Source organism: Botryllus schlosseri, chromosome 13 (genome assembly GCF_051294905.1).
Source record: "Botryllus schlosseri isolate E-star chromosome 13, Bs_hap1, whole genome shotgun sequence".
NCBI classification, from domain to species: domain Eukaryota; kingdom Metazoa; phylum Chordata; class Ascidiacea; order Stolidobranchia; family Styelidae; genus Botryllus; species Botryllus schlosseri.
The window spans coordinates 9,800,114-9,820,873 of NC_137248.1; the positions used below are offsets into that span (position 1 = coordinate 9,800,114).

The following is a 20,760-nucleotide window of genomic DNA, read 5'->3' on the forward strand; positions in this document are numbered from 1 at the left end:
TATTCGTGCATGGCAAAGATTCGAAATTGTATCATGCCGCATATTCGTAATTTGCTTTAAAAAAAAACTAAAACCTCCGAGAATCTAGTCTCAGCCCACGCATGTATCTCTGATATTTAGCAGCAAAGCTTAAGGTAAGATTCGTACGTGTTGCACTTTGATAGCTAGATAGCGCAAGTCACGAGGTATATACTCGTGCACGGCAAAGATTCCAAATTGTATCATGCCGCATATTCATAATTTTCTTTTTAGAAATTAAAACTTCCGAGAGTCTAGTTTCAGTCCACGCATATTAGCACGTCTGATATTTAGCAGCAAAGGCGAGGGTAAGATTCGTACGTGTTGCACTTTGATAGCTAGATATATAGTAATAATAGTGCAAGGTAAAGAAAGATTTGGCCTATACGTTCACCATGACAGGAGTCACCAAGAGGCATCTCTTATCCATTATCTACTGCGTTACGACGGGACTATCATTCGTTACTTGTCAGCCAGAATACGGTAAGACGGATATCATATAATAGAGCGATGTAAAATCAATGCAGTAGCAACACGGGTGAATAACTAACGCGTTATTGCTGTAGCACAGTGGTTTCCAACGTGGGCGATATCGCCCCCGAGTTGGCTATGTTGAGAAACAAACGGGCGAAAATACCGAAGGGGGCGAATGGGAGCGATAGGGGGAGAAAATGTTGGAACGGCAAGTGAGATATATTAAATTAACACGATAAAAAATGCACGTGAAGGCGGCTTTTTCTGCATATGACCCGAAAAAGGGTCAACTCAACGGAAAGTAGACGCGGAAACCGGTTTTCCGAGCACCTACCACCTCAGAAAATGGCCTCTTTTTTAGAAAATTCACCAGCGATCAGAGGTAGGTGAATAAAATTCTCGATTATGTGTCCTCTTTTCGGATCCAAAAATACGGGGGAGGGGGGCGAAAATTTTGTCGAGATTGGTAAGGGGCGATGAGTCGAAAAAGGTAGGGAACCACTGCTGTAGCATATATTGTACTGTCAAGAGACGCTTAATTGCACCGTCGTTATTTAACGAAGTTCGCTTAACCGTCTCCTGAGCTTTCACATATAACTTGTCCGAAACGAGTTGTAGGTTACTTTTAAACAATTTCTTATAACAATTGGAGACCATTTTATGTACGTCCAAAGTACACCATTAACTCTCTATTGCGTCCCACACTTGTAAATAAATTTAAGATTTGATGTTTCATTTCTATAATAATTGACAAGCGGCCGACTCCTTGCATTTTTGAATTGAGATATCAAATTCTAATATATCTGGCGGACAGGCAGGAAACTTACCACGGCACCGGCACGGCGGTTGAGAACCACTGGCCTAGTACCAATTACCATAATCGGTTACTGAGACAAAACTAACTGTTCATCACGCGGCAATGTAGCAAACCAATAGTTTGGTTAAAGATCGTTAATTATATGGTTGCCACAGATTGATCATCCAAAGACGATATTATTCATGCAAAGGTCTTTTACATATTTGCTCTAACCTTTCATTGTTAGGTTATGGTTGGGGATTGTTGAAGGAGTCACCTTCTACAGACAATAATATTTTAAATATGAAGATAATTAACGGAATAAAGTTTGCGACTGGCGCAGTATAGGTACAAAAGTTTAGCCTGCTTGAAGCATCGTTGAAATACCTATAACTACTTCGACGGCCATAAATCTATCCTTGTCTCAATGCGTATGACGGTGGATGGGGTTTTAAGCGGAAAGAGAGCAACTTGGCCAATGCTTAGCGGGGTATGATTGCCGTTGCTACAAGACTCTCAGATTTCTCATTACTTGTTTTACGACTACCAGCGTACCCAACGGTCGGTGCCGTCACTCATTTGCTGAACCATGTACCGATGATCACATATCAATACTTGATATTTATGTTCTATGTGTTACTTCTTGAACCCTGGTTGCGCTTTCACACCTATATATGTACTGTACGTGCACATGTACTGCAGTAGAAAGTTATCACAACATTGCTAATTTCAGAATGTATCGACGGATCTAGTAGATGGTACGTCGGTAAAGCAAACAAAACAGCGTCTGGACGACCATGCCAAAGGTGGGATGTTGATGTGCCGCACAAACCAAAGCATATTCCTCTTGATGGACCCCATCATGATTATTGCAGGTTACATATCTCTAGCAACGCCGCACAATATGCAATGAATTAACTTTTGTTGTCGGGATTCAGAAATCCTGACGCAGATTTATTCGGTACATGGTGCTACACAACAGATACTAATACCCGATGGGAGTACTGTAACATAACGAAATGTCGTAAGTACAGAATGCTTGATGCTGTTATGCGTTTTTATATAATTCCAACTCGGTTTGTCTGGATGTACAATATGGCAGTGACGTGCGGTGAGGTTCATATCTGGTGAGGCACTGACCAAACCAGCCGAACAAATTCGGGTTCATTTCAACATGAATACACTATTCAAAAGCCTAGAAGTGGGCCGTGCTACAGGTTGGCAGATATGGAATCATAACATAGAATAGCGACTTGGTGTAAACGACTATTGCAGTCGAAAACATCATGAAGGCCACAAACAATGACAACGCAAGCTATGTAAGTTTAGCTGTCATATACCACAATTTAACGTAGCTATGAATGGAAATTACACAACAGCTACATCACCAAGGAAATATATTTTCTCCACATTACGTATTGACCGTCGCTACTTTACAATTCATACAACACTGCCGGTTTCCGACATCGACAGCGCGTTTCAATGTACTGCGATTGTTCGATTGTTAGCGAATAGTGAGTGAGGCAGATTCGACTGTGCCTTACTTGGCAATTGTTTCTCTGCGCTGCTATTGTACGTACTAAAGCCGAATTTCACATTCCTTAAGCTATTTTGAGGGGGTTCCAGTGCTCTACGATGTATAGTATTCAGATTTTCTGAATCGGTACGACGACAGCATTTGATAGATACCAGTTATTTTGAATTCTGAGCTGTTTCTGATGAATTGCATTGTCGCAGGTGAGGCAGGACCCGCCCGTGCCTCACCTGTGCCTCACCTGTCCTTTTGTGCTGTATTTTTGAACAATAAATATGAAAATATGTGATATAAAATATATTCAAATTTAGTTATTCATGAACATCGACGGTAAATATCAATAATCATTGAAGGTTTACACAATTTTCTTAACTCATCCTGGCGACAGGTGAAGCAGTGCCTCACTTCGCTCCCCAGACCGCACGTCATTGCAATATGGTATGATTATCTCTATAGTACGCATCTTGCAAATCACATTCTATTTCTGATGCCATAAGCCAGGGGTGGGCAATTATTTTGCCGGTGGGCCAAATGTGAAGCAGAAAATATACGTTGACGGCCGAGACAAAAAGTTTAGGCTATATGTGACATTGTTAACACATGTTGCCAAGTGAATGTGTTACTACTAGGCTGCGTCTCTATAGCTCTGCATGGCTTGGTAAAAAAGCGTTGCCAGTTTCGCTAGTTTCGCTAGTAGGTCCGCATCGGCCGGCTGTATGTATTCAGCGCATGATTTTTTCTCATAAGGCTGACTCAAATTATATTCCTTGAACGCGGAGACCTGCTCGGTGCTCGCCACAAACTAAAATACCGGTTCATGGCTGACTTCAGTAAACAAATATTTAGTGATCCAAATTTTGTTGAAATATCGACCTTCAGCCGCACCTTTCATTGCTTGACATAATATCGTTCGTGAGTGAGTATGGTCCCTAATCACGTGCACTGATTACAATATTTATGTATGACGTATGACGTAACAGTTTAAAGCGCAGACCTGGCAACAAAGAAGATTTGAACTTGAATACGGAAACAACGATTTGTAACTTTAATTGTTACGGTATAATTTGCGGTATTGACTATATTTTGAACATGGATTACTCGCACGACGTACGTAGGCTACGTAATCACAGTACATGAATAAACTATAGACTTCAAAGTAAACGCACTTCCGTATCAGTTTATACCAGGGGTGGGTAAACTTTTCAGCTCGATGGCCGCATTCAAAACCCGAATTCATTCGCGGGCCGCACTGTAGTAAAATTGGGATAAGCGAAAACAAATCATTTATTTGATTACATCGTGACCAATAATGACATGATCAATTAACATAATATATATATATATATGTTTGTAACAAATCAAATACTGATTTAATGATAACGCACACTCGTCGGCAACTTTGACGAGAATAAATAAACTGGTCATCCTTAAGAACATACTGGTCGAAGGCATGGAAGTCAAATATGCCGATTCTTAGAACCGGGCGGAGATTAAAATTTGTGAATAGCAGCGTTACTTATACAGGGCGCCCAATGGAGACACATAATCATAATAACGTCACCTTTAAATACGCTTCAGCATATAACTTACTGTGTAGCTGTGTAAAACTTGCCTTGTTTACATTCTTTCAACGACATCAACATAATGTATTGTTGTCTCAAACATTTTATAATACGATATATTGCGCCCATGATTAGGAGGTTCGGTGTAAAGTGGTGTTTCAAATTACAACAACAGATTCATAATATATGAGTCTTCCTTATTCCATTAACGCCGACGCCGCAACAGAAATACTTATTAGGCGATTCTTTATTAAAAGCGACGCATTAATAAGCAACTTTTCGTATTTTTATGAATGAATTAAGATGGAAGTTTGTGAATAAATTTGTACCTAACTGCACATGCACATATATAAGACGCATCTACCTAAAAACACGCACGAATTTGTGTTAACATGTACAGCGCCGATATTAATAAATTTGTTGGAGTTACCAATCCGAAATCCCACACACATGATCCAAATTAAGTCATTTCCGTTTTAACTTTCTGGGATGTTTAGCAACAAAAAACTTTCAAAATTCGTAGGCCCCCCGAGGTCGGGAATTGCGCTAGCAAGAAAATAAGGAAATCCCATAGTATGACTACTGGATATCAGAATCTCCAAAAATAAAACCAAATATCCAAAAATAAACAGGCCTGTCAATCATACATCAAGAGAAAGCTTGGTCATGTCGCTGCAGTAATTTAATTTTTACTGTGCATTTTATTGATATCTTTTATGCCTTTATTGAGGCTTGCGCGGGTCGCACTAAATGTTGTAACGGGCTGCATGCGGCCCGCGGGTCCTAGTTTGCCCACCCCTGGTTTATTCAGTAGTTTTTGTCTACATATAAACATTTATAAATAGTTTTTGTAGTCTAAATTCCAAGGAACTTTTCGCGGTCCGGTCAGAATCGCGTCGCGGACCGCACAAAGCCCAGATCTGTCAAAAGCAAATATTTCTTTTAATATTTAATACTTGGTTATGGTTTCTTTTGAAGTAGAAAGAGATGCTGCATGTGCTTGGCTAACGACTTATTGATTCTCGATGAACCACGGTAGTAGCTCAGACTTCTTGGATCGGCACCTCCTGCCCGAAGTTTGTAAATGGTGCAATATACTAAAGGATGGTGCGAAACCCTGAATGATTGTGGTTCGTGTGAACGCGAATTTTTTTGAAAGTTTATATGTGAACGCGAACATGACGTTACATTGCAAATTCTAACCCTGAATTTCCGCGAAGGGAATATTAATGTACCTGCGACGACTCAGGCCACAGTATGACGCAATGCTGAAGTAAAATATTATTTTTAAGATTCACCAAATGTACCAACTGGTGCAATCAAATACTATAATATGTCCATTGTCCATGTCCATAAAATCAATTTCGACGAGCACTTGTAAGGCCTTAACGGTCTAGGCTAGACCGGACAATGTTATTCTTAGGGGGTCCGACTATTGCTGCATTGATATTGATCAGAGTGGAATACCGGTTTCTATACTCGCTACAGATATTGCCTCAAAATTATGTAACACGGTAACCATCAACCCAATCGGGTGGACTTTGTTTTCATGACAGACAAAGCATATCAAATCAAGACAGATCTCGTGCGCCTGCCATACTCTTTACATTTGAAAACGATGCATTCTTTATCTCAATTCTGCTCGTTATTCATTGACAATATAATCATTTATATTGCGGGCCAAGCTTACAGCAGAGAGTCACTATAAATAGCATATTCATAAGCGGAAAACTGAATATTTCGAGCAAACCTTTCTAACAAAACAAATACAATTTTCAATCAGGCAAGGTGCACGCTCGTTTAGTGCTGAATTTATTTTCAGTCGTGGCAGTACCATGGAGAATGTGGTTGTAAGTTTAAATGGAAAATTTCAACCAAATGTGTTCTAATGACGTGAAAAACTATAATATATGAAAAAGGTTGAGAGTTCAGAACCTACCAAGGTTTGTTCGTGAACGAACCTCCAAATTACTGCTGAAGTTCACACAACGACCGCGAACGTGAACATCACGTTCACACAATCCGTACAATATACAGAACGCTGTTTTAATTAGGGTACAAGTTACAGTTTTCTCTTAGTTATTTGCCAATTGACATACGTAAGTTCCTGAAGTGTTAGCCTCGAAATTTTAAATAAGATGTGTGCTCACTGAATGATATAAATTATATATGAACATGTTAAACTTTGATATGATTTCCTGCGCTTCGGTCGGATTATCATCACGCTATATTAATTTTCACGAATCATGATTTAAGAATATGTAACTTCTCGGATTCATGTTACGCCATGTAGGCCTCCAATACGCATTGTAGCTTCATTAAATCCGGTTCTCTTTGAATAAAGAATGTATACCGTTGATGATGGCTCTACCGAAGCTATTAAATATGGCCCAAGCATGGGATGAAGAATTGGGCATTTGATCAGATGTCGCAGGGGCAGGCAAGCGGAGCAACTTCTCCGGTCGGCGGGCCTGATATGGGAAAATGAAGTAGGCTACTTGGCGGGCCGCATTACAGAATCGATACACTAATCGCGTATTCTTTCCGCCTGTCCAAAGAATGAATCGTATTTAATGTAAACTTTGAGATTAAAGCATAGAGACCAAAGCAGTGTTTATTGAATATATTAACCTAATGTAGTTAAAGAGATGTTGAAGTCAATCACACATATGTGGTCAATCAAAGTTGTCAACCAGTTCTTTGAATTCTGTTTGCATGTCGGACGTAGAAACTCTTATAGTAAATACAGCACGTGAACATCAGTTTTACTGGAACGCAGCCTCATATTGTTACTGTCCGTGGTCGAAAATGTTTGCTATGTAGAACCGAACGGAACAAGTACTTTCATGACCATCTTTCTCGGGTTGGCAAACTTGGATTCATTCTGTGACACATTAAATTTGTCAATACTTTCAGATTAGACTTCCACTTTCAGGGTAGAAACTCTCTGCTGGCCGCTCAAAATCCCGTCGCAGGCCGGATCCGGCCTGCGGGCCGTATGTTGCCCGCCCCTGCGCTATAGCAATAAAATAACCTCACTGATTATAGCGATGTCAAACTGTCTTCTAAGATATATCTCCCGTGACAATACCTTAGCTATATTTATTGGTATCTCTATATTACTGTTAGAAGTATATCTTAGCGTACTAGCTTTCCATGCCCTGAAATGAGTCTGCTTCTGCTGCGATTCCCAAAGAATCCCGTATATACTTTAGGTCCTCACATATGCCACAAAGAAAATGGGAATGAATTGATGCATCAGGGTTGTTCATATGCATGATTTCATCGGAATTAATTTGAATGTGAACGCCGGCGAGTTTCCACGCATCAAAATAGAATAGTATCTGAGGTATTGGGCAACTAACAAAGTATGGAAAATGCATCAAATATATGGTATGGATGAATATCGCTATGATATGGAAAATTTTAATTATGGTATGGAACGAGTGAGGCGGGGATGGAATATGGAAATTTTTTCACACCGTATACCAGGGACAGGCAACATACGGCCGCGGACAGTTTCCGGTCTTACATGATAATGTGGCCCGCGGCCCGGGTCTACATGCATTTAAAAGCAAACATTTTCGACCATGAAAATTATCAAGACAAAGCGAGTTTCCAGTCCAACTGATGTTCGCGTGAAGTCTTTAATAATGATTTGTACGTCTCGCATGCTGTCAAAATTCAAAGACCTTGTTGAAAACATTTATCAACCACAGATGTCTCATTGGATTCAACAGCTATTGAAGTTCATGACGTTAATAAGCTTTTTGACGACTGTTTTCGGTCTCTATGTTTTAAACTTGAAATTTACATTAACACGATTTATAGGCCTACATTGTATAGTGAATAAATACGCGATTAATGATTAATAAATTCAGGAATCCAGTCCTCCGAGTTTTTCATTTTCCCCTATCCGGCCCGCCGACTAGAGAAGTTCACCGCCCCTTCCATATACCATACTATGTCCTGCCCATAAGTATCAATTGGATCTGGTCACAACTCATACCCATATCTAGGTTTCAGAAGTAGCTTACGGCCAATAAATCATGCTACATTACAATGCGACGTTACTTTTCAGCTGATGACTCATTAGTTATATGGACAAGCTACAATTTCAATACGACTAGCACCTCTTTACTCAAAACCCACGTGAGTAATAATTGCAGTTAGAGTAGTCAAACGAACGTTGAAGATGATCAAGTTATTCGATGGCAAACAATCCTCATAATTATCATATGTCATATGCTCGACAGTGGCCCAACTGTTATAGTTAGGGTTGCATTTAAAACAACTGGTTGTTCACATCACTTTGTTTAAAACGTGTTTGAAACAAAGGCTTTCTTGAAAAAATTGTTTTTTTCAAGTGGTATAATTATGCTATAATTGTGTAAATACTTTGCAAAAACATGTGGTATGAGCCTACGGACGATTTACAACCGATATAGCCGACGCATACGATATGGAATGGTTGGAACCCCCGAAATAGTCCGTTCAACAGCTATATTACGTAGATATAGATCATTGGTACGGAAGGAATGTTCTGATGATGATCACCACCGACCGTAAAAATGCTGCATGACGATGTGATCCTGGTTAAGAATATTTTTGGTCCGCATATGACAGGGGTTGGAAGCCTATTTCGTCGAAGGAGCTATATTTACCCTATATTTGCAAGTGTCAATGTCAGTCGACTATGACGTCACAATTGAATATTCGTGACGTCATGGCTTAAAAAAACAACAATAAAAACATGTTTCCAACAAGGGCCTTGTTTTGAACAGATTTTTAAACAGATTTTTGTTTTAAAAGCAACCGTATAGTTATAGTACATCTCTGGTACCATTGTTCCCAAAATTGAGTGGTTCTTGCGCTTATCCAACGATCGTCTCACCCCGAAATTTATTGTAATATTTATGTTTTGGTCATAATAATTCATTAGATGGTCACATTCGTTACTATCATGTCGAAAAAACGCTTGTGGAAATTTGACAATGCTTACCTGAGGATAGATAAAATCAATGGTCATATTTGCATATGAGCATCAAGACCGGCAGCAAGCCAGGAACTGGGATAGGTTCTCTTATCCATTCGAGCCCCATAGCATTAGCTGCGTCACATCGGGACTGTAACGTCACTATTTTGTTGAAAGTCTACTTCCCTCCCATATTTTCACCCAGATCAACCCATAAACACGAGAACAAGAAACGAAATACTTTTCCGTCGTTCTAGAAGGGGTACGTTAAAACTGGGGAGTTACAAAGGGATAGGAGCAGGAGAAAGGGTTAAAAACATCGCTGTAGTCTAGGATTATTAAATCATTTTTTTCATTCGTTCAAGACATAAAATCGACAATGCGATACAAAAGACACAATGCAATGTAATTATAAATAGATAGGAGGATGTCGGGACGGCCAAATATAGTCTCCCAATTTAACATCCTCCTCAGCCTAATGTCCGATGTAACACTGTCCGATATTTGTCTTTCGGCTTTCCTTGCTATATTCAGACGAAGGAGAGGGGCCCAGATAAAGCTCTGGCCCCTCGATACCTACTACCGCCAAGATTCGAACCGGGATCCACACGCCGGTTGCGGTGGATTAAACAGCTGCTCCAACACCTCGGGTAGCATGTTTTCAAGTGTCGGAGGGGTTCACATTCAATTGTAGCAGATTCAGCTTTTGATAGTGCAATGTTTAGTGTGATTTCTCTTCAGGCCGATCCGGAAGTTGTGCGACGAACAACCAAGGGAAATGGGTCATTCAATCTTGACTATTTCGCTCATAGTAACCGAGCCAGTACTGAGTACTGGGCGTTAGCGGCCCATTACCGCAAGAAACTTTTATACTTCACCGACTACAGGTATCATTCCGCTATATCTGACGTTTCCTATTAGAACACCCAATAGAGAAATGAGTTTCATCGACATACACAGATCCGAATATGTCGCTGTGTGGGATATGAACAAAAACAAGATGACGAAGTATTTCGAAGGAATGGCACGTGGAATCGAGAGCCTGGCGATTGATTGGAAGACAAATAATCTTTATTGGACTGACTCCTCTCTTAAATTGGTGATGGCTGCGGATGAGAATTTCAACTATTATACACCTGTGTTTAGAACGGCGCCCGTTCCCGCGTACGGATTAGCCATTCATTCGGTCAAAAGGTTCGGGAATTACAGCACAGTCTCGTTACTGGACAATGTTCTAATGCACCATTTCGTAGATACCTCATCTTTTCTACGTATAAGGCTTCTGGCTCGAAAATCATCAGGACAGATCTGGCGGGGAAAAATGAGACTGTTCTTTTCGAGTTTCCGAAAGTATATGACGTCACTGGGCTTGCCGTTGACCACACGGAAGACAGGTTTCTTTCTCATTTCCAAATATATTTCTGTTTTTCTGTGTACGAGCTCGTAGCATTAATGCAATTTCACTATATTGGTGACGGATGCGGACTACGGCAGGGGTCGGAAACCCCCGGCACGCCTGCCATTTATGACACGCAAAATAATTTGACAGACACGACACAGTATATTACAACCATGTTTGTTGCGAAGTTTTCTAAATGGAAAAAGCTCTCAGAAGTCATAAAATTATTTTGTAAATCAACATAAAACAGAGGTTTTTGGGACATATTTTTATTGTCTTGAACATTTTTGTCGCGCTTCGCGCGATTCACGGTGGCATAATTTGCAATACTGCAACCTAATATCGTGCTTTAGTGTGGTAGTGTGTACTGTTCAGCTTGTGGGTGGGAGCGCGACTATTTTATCTGAACCTGCATTTCGGCGTGGTCATTTTCACGCTACGAGACACACATTTCGGGTTACATGCGACTCCTGGCGCTGTGTGCGCTGTCAAAATGATTGGCGGCGATGAAACATTGAAATAGAATAAGCGCCGTATGTTGGCCAAAACGTTCGACATTGATATGTCCACTGTCCAAGCGCCGAAACGACCGCCGCAAATAATCCAGCGCCGGCAGCTTGGCCCCCATGTCTTCAATGAGAACTACATAGAAAATAATGAGTCCGGCGTCGAAATGCGAATTTCGGTTCGGTTTATTAGTAATCTTTATCAGTTCAATACACCACAAAATTGCGTTAAAATGAAAAGATAGGAAGGTGTCGAAACGACTTAGAGTAGTCTTTGAAATCAGACACCCTATAGCAGTGGTCGGGAACCTATGGCTCGCGAGCCATATATGGCTCTTTCGGGTATAAGATATGGCTCTTGGCCAAATATTTATTTTTGTACTGAATTGATCAATATTGCAGCGACCTGTTAGTAAATTTTCATCACGGCCAAATAATTATTCTCGTGGCAGTATGAACATGTCTTTGAGAGGTAAAGGCAATGCCGTCTTCAGGTTTAGGGGTTCGAACCCCCTCTTTTCAAAATCATCAAATTTAAGTTACTGTCACGCCGGCGGCCAACATCACTAGCGAATTTTATGTACCCGACTCTAAATCTTGAATTGTGCGATACGTTGATTAATCAGAGAGCACAGCAGACATGGCGATGCCCATTTCAAAAGGCAGTTTTCAGATACACATTGTTTTTTTCTGATCTACGACGCGAAATGAACTGTTGTGGATGTGACATTCACAATTACACACTCGAATTACAAACAGCGCCATACTGCTATCCACTTTTTTGATTGGTAGTATATCTCTGTGTAGTACCGGCGATAAATGTTTGCGTCCAGCGCAACGTTGTGTTAACGCCGAATACTTTGAGAATTGAGAAGTCGATAAGTAGGCTATTTAGATTTTCGGAAGCAGTGTGACAGTCGCATTCGATTAATATCAGTTATAATAAATTCTAAGCAACTTACGATGAATTGCTTAATGAATGGTGCGGCTTGGCCCGCCTGTGATTTACCTCTCGTTTCGAGCATTATTTTCGTACAACAAATACCAGTTTTACAGAGAAAATATGGCCCACACGAGGAATCCCATGTAGTGAGTTCGAATTAGTGCTACCATGACGTCACGAACTTGCAATTGTGACGTAACAGTTGATTGGCATGTATGGCTCTTTGGGAGTTGAGATGGAAAAAATAGGGCCAATATGGCTCTTCGGACAAAAAAGGTTCCCGACCACTGCCCTATAGTATAGTATACTTGGCCTAGGCGATGTAAAGAGGAGGTATGCACACTGAATGAGAAGTAAACGAAGGTAATATAAAAAGCAAGCGTCAAATTGAGGCGGCATGTCGCCAAAGGCGAGATCGAAAGGTCAGGTCGTGGTCCGGTAATATTGAGGGCAGATTAGCATTCATTTAGTAGAAATTGCTTTTATTTCGACTTGAATGTGAACAATGCTGGACATGACGGTCGACTGTCGAATAGCCGGCGAGATAGTGTTCGATTTGGAATTGCGTTCGTCTCACGAAAGGAGATACCGTGTTAGTTTCGTTGATACGTGTATAAGTATTAGCGATTCCAATTTAACTGCAGCAACGACAACTTTTACTGCGATCTTTGGAACTTTACAGACAAATCTAGTGTCAGACCAAACTAATTGTGACATCAGACCGACTAGCATGATAGGGGTTGGCACATTTTTCATCATCTGGCCATATCATCGTAACATCTTTGATGGGCCTACCACTATTGGCTGTAGTACTATAGATAACTAACCTAACTAGGTTAGTTATCTATCATGGTACCGAACTCAGTAGACTTGGAAACGACTAAGGCAACCACAGAAGATCGATCATTACGCAACTAAAATTAAATGGTGCGCATAGGCGACAGGTCTAGTGCGGTAGCAACCAAAATTTATACCCTTCGCGGCCAATACCGTAAGAATCAATGACGTAACCTCGCTTGGAACGCTAAATATGACAACATTAATAATGTTTGGCACGCCAATTGGTAATATTTTGACATTTTGTTCGATATTTTGTCACGCTGGCTACGAAAGGTTGCCGACCAGTGGTCTACGGAAAGGATAAATATAGTTCGGGCAAATATCACCAAGCAGCAGATTCATGTAAAAAGAAAGGGCACGCAATCACTATAGACTAGAATAACTCATCGGAATAGAATATTCATACTGAAATGAACCGAATATTTTCGGCTGACACTCGTCAGGGGTAATCGTCAGCAACTAGTAGAGAATTGGAAAGACCATTGTCTATCAACAACCGTATCACAAAATATGACGTCACCAGCTGGGACGATTACCCCTGACGAGTGTCAGCCGAAAATATTCGGGTTCATTCCAATATGAATATAATATTCACTTGTATATTGGAGATCTGGACCTCCAAGAAGCTCTTCAAATAATTCATCTGTGGGTTAGAATTTAGCTCGATAGATCGGTCAAATCTTAATTCATACATCACGCAGAACCGTTACATAACATCTCTCGGTATCATATTTCGTCGTCAATAGCGATGCACTGCTGTATAGTGTAACAATTCTTTCAAATACGCGCGATCCCAAAAGGGTGAAAATCTTCAAAAAGATCGAGTAAGATAAAGTTGATTGATTATGTCAGCTCCCGGTCGTTTCAATAAAATTAATTAATTAATTATAATTTTAATTCCATTGGAGATATGATATTATAATATGTCAACTAGACTGGACCAATGGTTTTGCCCCTTTAAAATATGGTATCGAAGTCCACAATATCCATCGAAAAAATTTTCAAGCTTTTAGCATTTTGAAAAATAAAACGTGCTTTGATATTAAGATCACCGATGACCACTGATGATGAAATTTATTACAAACGGTCTTTCTCGAAAGCGATTATCTCACTGATTCCGTAAATGTACGCTGATAGATTTTTTACCTTTGTTTGGGCCTTGAACCCTTGGCCTACAGACTTTATTGGACCGATTTCACTGGTTTCGGCGGTATGATAGTAAGTGCGCGTATGGATGGCACCAACAGGACACAGCACAATTATCGAGGTGGTTCAATATATTGGGGAGTTGCGCCATATATGGTAATAACTTGCCCTCTGCACACTAATGTACCTAATAAACGTCAACTTGATGTCTACCCCTTCAGGATTACCTTTACGTCAGCGATATGACAGCAAGAGACAGCGGCAGTGGCGATCGGCATTACACAGTCAGGATAATAAGGAAGTTCTCAAAAAAAGTATACCGATATGCGTTTGGTGGTAAGCCGCGTGGCATCGCCGTGTACAGCCACAACAATGAACACCCGATTGACACGTGTGAGTAATTTCAACCTTGAATGACTGCAAATTAACAATTATGATGAATATCCATATTATTTCCAGCGTCAGAGAGAGGGGCATGTAACTCCGGCTTCGAATGTGACCATATCTGCTTACCTAGAATCAATAACGACAAGGCCTGCGCGTGTTCCCTTGGTTATTACCTTGACAACAACACCAATAAGTGTATACATCGTAAGATTCTACATGCATTTCATATCTCACCATAGCCAATGATATATATACAATATACATACAAGGCTACAGCCTCCATCAGCATTTCAGTCGATAAACGTCGCTTACATTGAATTACACTGCAACGATCTTTAATAAGGCTGCTCAAAATAGATTGACACCCGAGTGTTTCGATTCGAATCGAATTATTAGGCTTCGAATCGAATCGAGTACCACGTATTATGACGTCTTAACAGTATGAATGATATGCAAAATTCAAATAGGTATCTAATCACTATAATTAATGCTCAATTCATATTCGAGTGCGCGAATCACTGTGCTCAGCCCTGGTATTTAGCATGTAGCAGGGGTATCAAACTCAGCTCGGGTCGCGGGCCGGATTCAAACATTTTGATCTCTCGCGGGCCGGACCAGTGAAAAATAATTCCAAAATGTTACCTCTAAAACCACACCTTATTTCACCGAAATGCTTTACTCTCAAGGCGTAACATCAGTGGTTCTCAATCTTTTTGGCTTCTCGGACCACCTCAAGTTTTAGTTCAATTTTAGCTCTATTATGGTGCAACCTTCATCTGTTTTGTGCAAATATGAACTGTAGGCTTGTGATAAGCAGCAAAATAATGACTTTTCTTGAAAATAACATCATACTATTTATGTAGAAATTGGTAGACTTCTATTATTTCAAGCTAATTTTGCTGCTGTATTTCTTGAAGTACGTGGTCGTGTCTTGAAAATCCGCGTCTTCGTTTTGATATGAACGAGGAGTGCCGGAAATCATTTCCGCAAAGATAGATGGAGGCTAATGAAATATTAACGCATAACGCTTCCGACGATACTTTTGGTGTGATCGCAACATTTATGGCACCAAAATGACGAAACATATATTTTATGAACATCTCACCCCCGTCATCTAGCGCAGGGACGGGCAACATACGGACCGCGGGCCTGATTCGGCCCGCAATGGCATTTTGATCGGCCCGCAGAGAGTTTCTACCGTCAAAGTGAAATCCTAATCTATAAGTATAGACAAATTTTATGCGCCAAAGAATGGATCCATGTTTTCCAACCTGAGAAAGACTGTCATGAAACGACTTGTTTTGTTAGGGTTTACATATATATTTACGAGGAAACATTTTCGACCATGAACAATTGAACATTAACAAGACAAGGCTGCATACCAATATAACTGGTGATATGAATTTCAGGGTTGGAGCGTAATGCTTTGATAGCAACGAAACACTCCTTGTTCATCAAAAAACCAGTGTTGTCGATATGGCGTCCGTAATAAGAATGCGCCAAATCTGATAGCCAAGCTTTAAGAGCAGATATATCATTGTCCGATTTATGACGAGTGTCAGCCGAAAATATTCGGGCTCATTTCAATATGAATATACTATTCAATTGTATATTGAAGTTCTGTACCTCAAAGAAGCTGTTCAAATAGTGGTTATGTATATCACTGGATAAAATGGGTTTAGTGGCGAGGTTTCAATCCCTGCAATGGGATAAATTAGGTAAATACTTCGGAAATTTTTATTTCAAACCACTGTTCACTAATTTGATGTGACTGACAACTCCAAATCGAGAAGGTTTCGCAGACAATACGAAGTCGCCCTAATTGACGTTACTATCTCTATATTTTTATTTTTCCTCAAACCCCAACAAAACGTCTCTAAACGGCAATATGTTTGTATCAGCAAGTTATTGGAAAATTTGCAATGCAAATGAATTTCGACACTACAATAGTTCATGTCAGACGACTATTATGATGATATGAGTCATGAGGTTTTAGCAGTTGTGGTGCGAAACTTCCCCATGCTTTCTCAAATTAAAAAATAAAATAAAAATTAGGCTATCAACCATTTTAAAAATTTTGAGGTCTCGCGAAACCCCTGAAATTGCTTCGCGGACCCCCGGTTGAGAACCGCTGCTTTACATAATAGTCCAATAGTAGGCTATACAATATATATATATATATATTACATTACAGATCATACCGTTATATGCTAACAACGCCGTTGTTCGCAAATAATCGAATTCGCAAAACTACGATGATGTGTCGATTGAATGCAGTTACAACCAAGTAGAACAGTAGCTCTAACAACAATATTTCTACGCTCCTCCTTAAGCTGTAGTCTTGTCGCAGCGTAGTAAGGCGATGGAATTTGATTTTTTCTTTGAAGACTTGGGCTGGGGCGGGTCTGCATTTGGATCAGAATAAGGTACACAACAGTGCGACTAAATATATTTGAATTACATTATTCATGTAACAGTTGCATGATTCATGTACCGTACACACAACGGTTTCGCATTTGCGTTTCCGTCTGTGCGAATACAATTTTTTGTTTCATTTTTTCCCAAAAAATTCTGAACTCAATGTGTCCTTTTCCTGCCTTCCCCGGAATGCAGTTTTAATGTCACCTTATGGTGACTGAAGTGAATACTAAACACTGCCGTCGGATGGTAATAATGTGGCCTCTGAACATGTTCGACATTTACGTCAAAGTATTTCTTACTTAAAATCTTAACTTTTGTTAGAAATGCATATCTGCATATCTAGAATAGAAGTACAAAAAATGCTCATAAGGTAATGGTCCGCCAATCTCATCGGGGGAAATGTCGGGTGCTAGAAAGAAATATATCTTCGGAACTTTTCACGTCGTTGGCAAGTACGTGCAAGAAATGTTGTCGAAGAAACTTTTGTTTACGTCACACATAATGAGCCTGTTGACCTATAGATATGCGCTGAAACGCTGATAAGCTCAAATCATTGTATATGTACGTACATGTATATAAATATATCATTGTTATAACCTTTTCGTGCAGAGCTCGTAAAAGACGACTTCCTTTTGGTGGCTGATGCAGGACAGGGTAAAGTGTTTCAGATACCAATAGTAACTAAACACGAAAACAAGAATGCCACCAAATACAGCATTGTGCCTGTCGGTAACCAGCATATTTTTCAAGTTGCTTTGCTCGATCGCTAGTTTAATTTTGGTCCTTGCTGTGTCCATTCTAGGCGGAAAAGGAACAGTCGCAACAGTTGCTGTAGATCCAAATCAAAGGTATATATACTGGTCTGACCAAAAAGAATCGTCCTTGGGCCGTTCGTTGCTGGATGGCAGCAGATACGTAGAACTTGCGTCTGCCTACGGTAACTACATTTCACTTCAACTATCGACTATATCTTCATGTAGCAAGTGCAATTTTGCATGCAGCAAACAGCATCATCGTTGATCCGCACACTGGATTGATTTTCTATTCCGACAACGAAAGGCACTCTATTATGATCGCACAGGGCGACGGAAATTACCCGAAAACGATTGTGAAGCTAGACCCAGCCCTGAATGAATCATCCAGCATCAAAATGATTGTCCAAGATATCAAATACAAGTAGCGTACATATTATTTTATAATGGCGGCTTACATGCATTGCAACAGGGGTGTCTCACTCCCACCGTGCCCCATTGGGCCACATGTAGCTCGTGGGAAGGTTTTGAGTTATCAGCGAGATATTTTTCTACTATGAACTTCATCGCATACGCAATTTGAGAACTTACGTTCCGAGAAATGAGCATTTATTGTTTGCTTTCCTTGTTAATAATATTCTATATCAGTGGTTGTCGACTTGGGGATCAAGACCACTCTGTGCTAAAAGGGGTCGCGGTATCAAAAAGGTTAACCCTGTGGGAAACGCAGATGAACAACAAACAACTTCGTTAAATTTCCTTTTCCTCGGTGTCTTCATGTTCCAAATTTCCAGAAGCACGCAAAACTATTATAAAAAATCAATAACAACTAACGGAAGACTGCGATCATAAATTTGCTGACTTTAAAAAGTCTACTATGCATTTCAATGTCTCTTTTCTGTAAAGAGAAGATATAGCTGAAAACCAAAAATGGAGTGTGTTGATATTCACTGCGCATCTGATAGAAGGGATAAGTTCAAAGACTTTACATCGCTAGAAATTTACAAAGAATATGTCTCTCAAGCTCAAGATTAGATGATTCGCCGATTGGGATTTTCGTGACCTTGTTATTAGGACACATAGTTCTATTGTGAGCAACTTTCTTCGTGGATGAACAACCAGAGGTGGTCAAAGTAGTCAAGAAAGCTACTCAAGTAGAAGTAGAAGTAGCGACGAAAAAATCTACTCAAGTACGAGTAGAAGTACTTCTTCCATAAGCCACCTGAAACTACTTGAAGTAGAAGTAGAATTGACTGACTTTAAATCTACTCAAGTAAGTAAGTAGTTTTGAAAACAGTCTTAATTCGTTCGCATGGACCGTCAAAAGCTGCAAATTGAGCTATGCGGAAGGTTCAGAGAGCTGGATTCGTATTGATGCATCCCAGAAGGTATCGATTTTCGACAGAAGAAGCATTCTTTCGCGTCATGGGATGCAAATTATAGTATTGATATGAAAATGCGATACTAACCCATGTTTACTAGAAGACCCTGTTTTAGAGAATATCATGGCATGGCGCTCTACCCCATAATATAAGGCCCAAGTTTAGGCGAAGAGCAATACGGAGAAGTTGTATCGGATTCGGTTTCAACACTTTTCGCGATTAGTAAACGTTAATAACAAATATTGTGGATCGTAAAATTTATATTTAGTGTAGCTTTATTTTCGGAAAATAGAGGCATTACTACATTTGCTTTTATGCTCCAATATGTATGTTCTGCAGACAAAAGAACTGAGAGTAATTGGAACTCAAAGTATGATACTCCGAGTATCATACTCCGAATTGAAAGTGAAATACAAATACAACTTCTAAAAAGCGGAAATATATATTTCATGTCTTTTGTCCATAAAACTTCAAAGATGATCTACTAAAACAGGTGTAACGTTCCAAAAAGCCGGATTTTCCAGATTAGCAGGACACGTCATGGGCTGCTAGATAACGATAAGATAGGTAATTGCTAAATTGCGAAACCGTAGTTACAAACGTTATGGTGGTCCATATTTACTGTGATGAAATATTGGATATGGGCGACAATGCGGTGTGAGCGGAACCATTAGCAACCCGGTACCCGCGGCCATCCGGCAGTCGACGAGCATGTCCACATTCAAGTCGAAATACAAGCAATTACTACGATATAAATACAGTCCATCCTCAAGATTACCGGACCACGACTGACCTATCGATCTCGCTTCCCACGACATGCCGCCCTATTTCTTGTCGCTTCCTTTTTCTATACTATCTTCTTCACTTTCATTCAGTGTGCATGCCTCATCTTTACCTCGCCTAGGCTAGTGGTTCCCAACCAGGGAGGAATTCCCCCCTTGGGGGAATTTTGCAATTTTTAGGGAGGAATTCCACTTTAGAATTGTAACGGACTTCCCAAATTGTTCATGTCAGAACTGTCATGTAGTCAACCAGTTATATCCGAACGTATGTTCCTTATGGCTGTTTTTTGTTTGCTGAAAGTATGATCAAATGCTATTTGAAATCTCTTTTTCACATACAAATTCCCCCCTTTTTTAAAACTAGTTCAGATGTGCTGCAGTTCGCAAGACAATTTTGTAGGTCAGCGACGGCTTCTCAATCAAATATATCCTAAGCGAGAAAATGTCGTGCCGAATCTATCACAACAAGGCCTCTAGTGAAAGTATTTATCTTATATTTTCAAGTCAATGCGCAATGACTCGAGTCCAAGTCGAGTCAATACCCAGATTTTCTCGAGTCGAGTCGTTTCCGTATTTTGAGAAAACGACTCGAGTCAAGTCGAGTCGTCAGAAAATGATGACTCAAGAGTCCGACTCGAGTCTGGTCAACCCTCCTATATATGAAAGTACCCATATTATTGGCCAAATGCATACGCAAACTTGAGAAAAAAATCGCGAGACCAGTAAATTTATGCATACTGATTTTTCACAACAGTTATATTAGCGATTGGTGCATGGTAAGCCGAAAACACAAATAAAAGTGTGGGGGTCTGTTGAGTCAAGCCTTCCAGAATTTGTTTGATT

The 20,760-nt window shown here is 40.1% G+C and overlaps 1 protein-coding gene across 11 annotated transcripts in view; it reads left to right on the forward strand.

Annotated features, from left to right (window-relative positions):
- Positions 1-254: 254 nt before the first annotated feature.
- LOC145453991 (uncharacterized) overlaps positions 255-20,760 on the forward strand; it is an 88,401-nt gene continuing 67,895 nt past the window's right edge. For 8 of the 11 annotated variants that reach the window (XM_080331951.1, XM_080331955.1, XM_080331953.1 and 5 more), the window contains exons 1-13: positions 256-501; positions 2,022-2,163; positions 2,227-2,312; positions 8,466-8,536; positions 10,101-10,246; positions 10,320-10,553; positions 10,613-10,753; positions 14,226-14,349; positions 14,415-14,586; positions 14,653-14,784; positions 17,611-17,730; positions 17,804-17,938; positions 18,003-18,177. In XM_080331951.1, the coding sequence (XP_080188077.1) occupies positions 414-501; positions 2,022-2,163; positions 2,227-2,312; positions 8,466-8,536; positions 10,101-10,246; positions 10,320-10,553; positions 10,613-10,753; positions 14,226-14,349; positions 14,415-14,586; positions 14,653-14,784; positions 17,611-17,730; positions 17,804-17,938; positions 18,003-18,177 (1,766 nt within the window). In that variant the 5' untranslated portion in view covers positions 256-413. Of the gene's footprint in view, positions 502-2,021; positions 2,164-2,226; positions 2,313-8,465; positions 8,537-10,100; positions 10,247-10,319; positions 10,554-10,612; positions 10,754-14,225; positions 14,350-14,414; positions 14,587-14,652; positions 14,785-17,610; positions 17,731-17,803; positions 17,939-18,002; positions 18,178-20,760 lie in introns of all 11 variants that reach the window. The other 3 variants (XM_080331959.1, XM_080331957.1, XM_080331961.1) reach the window with 1 other exon arrangement.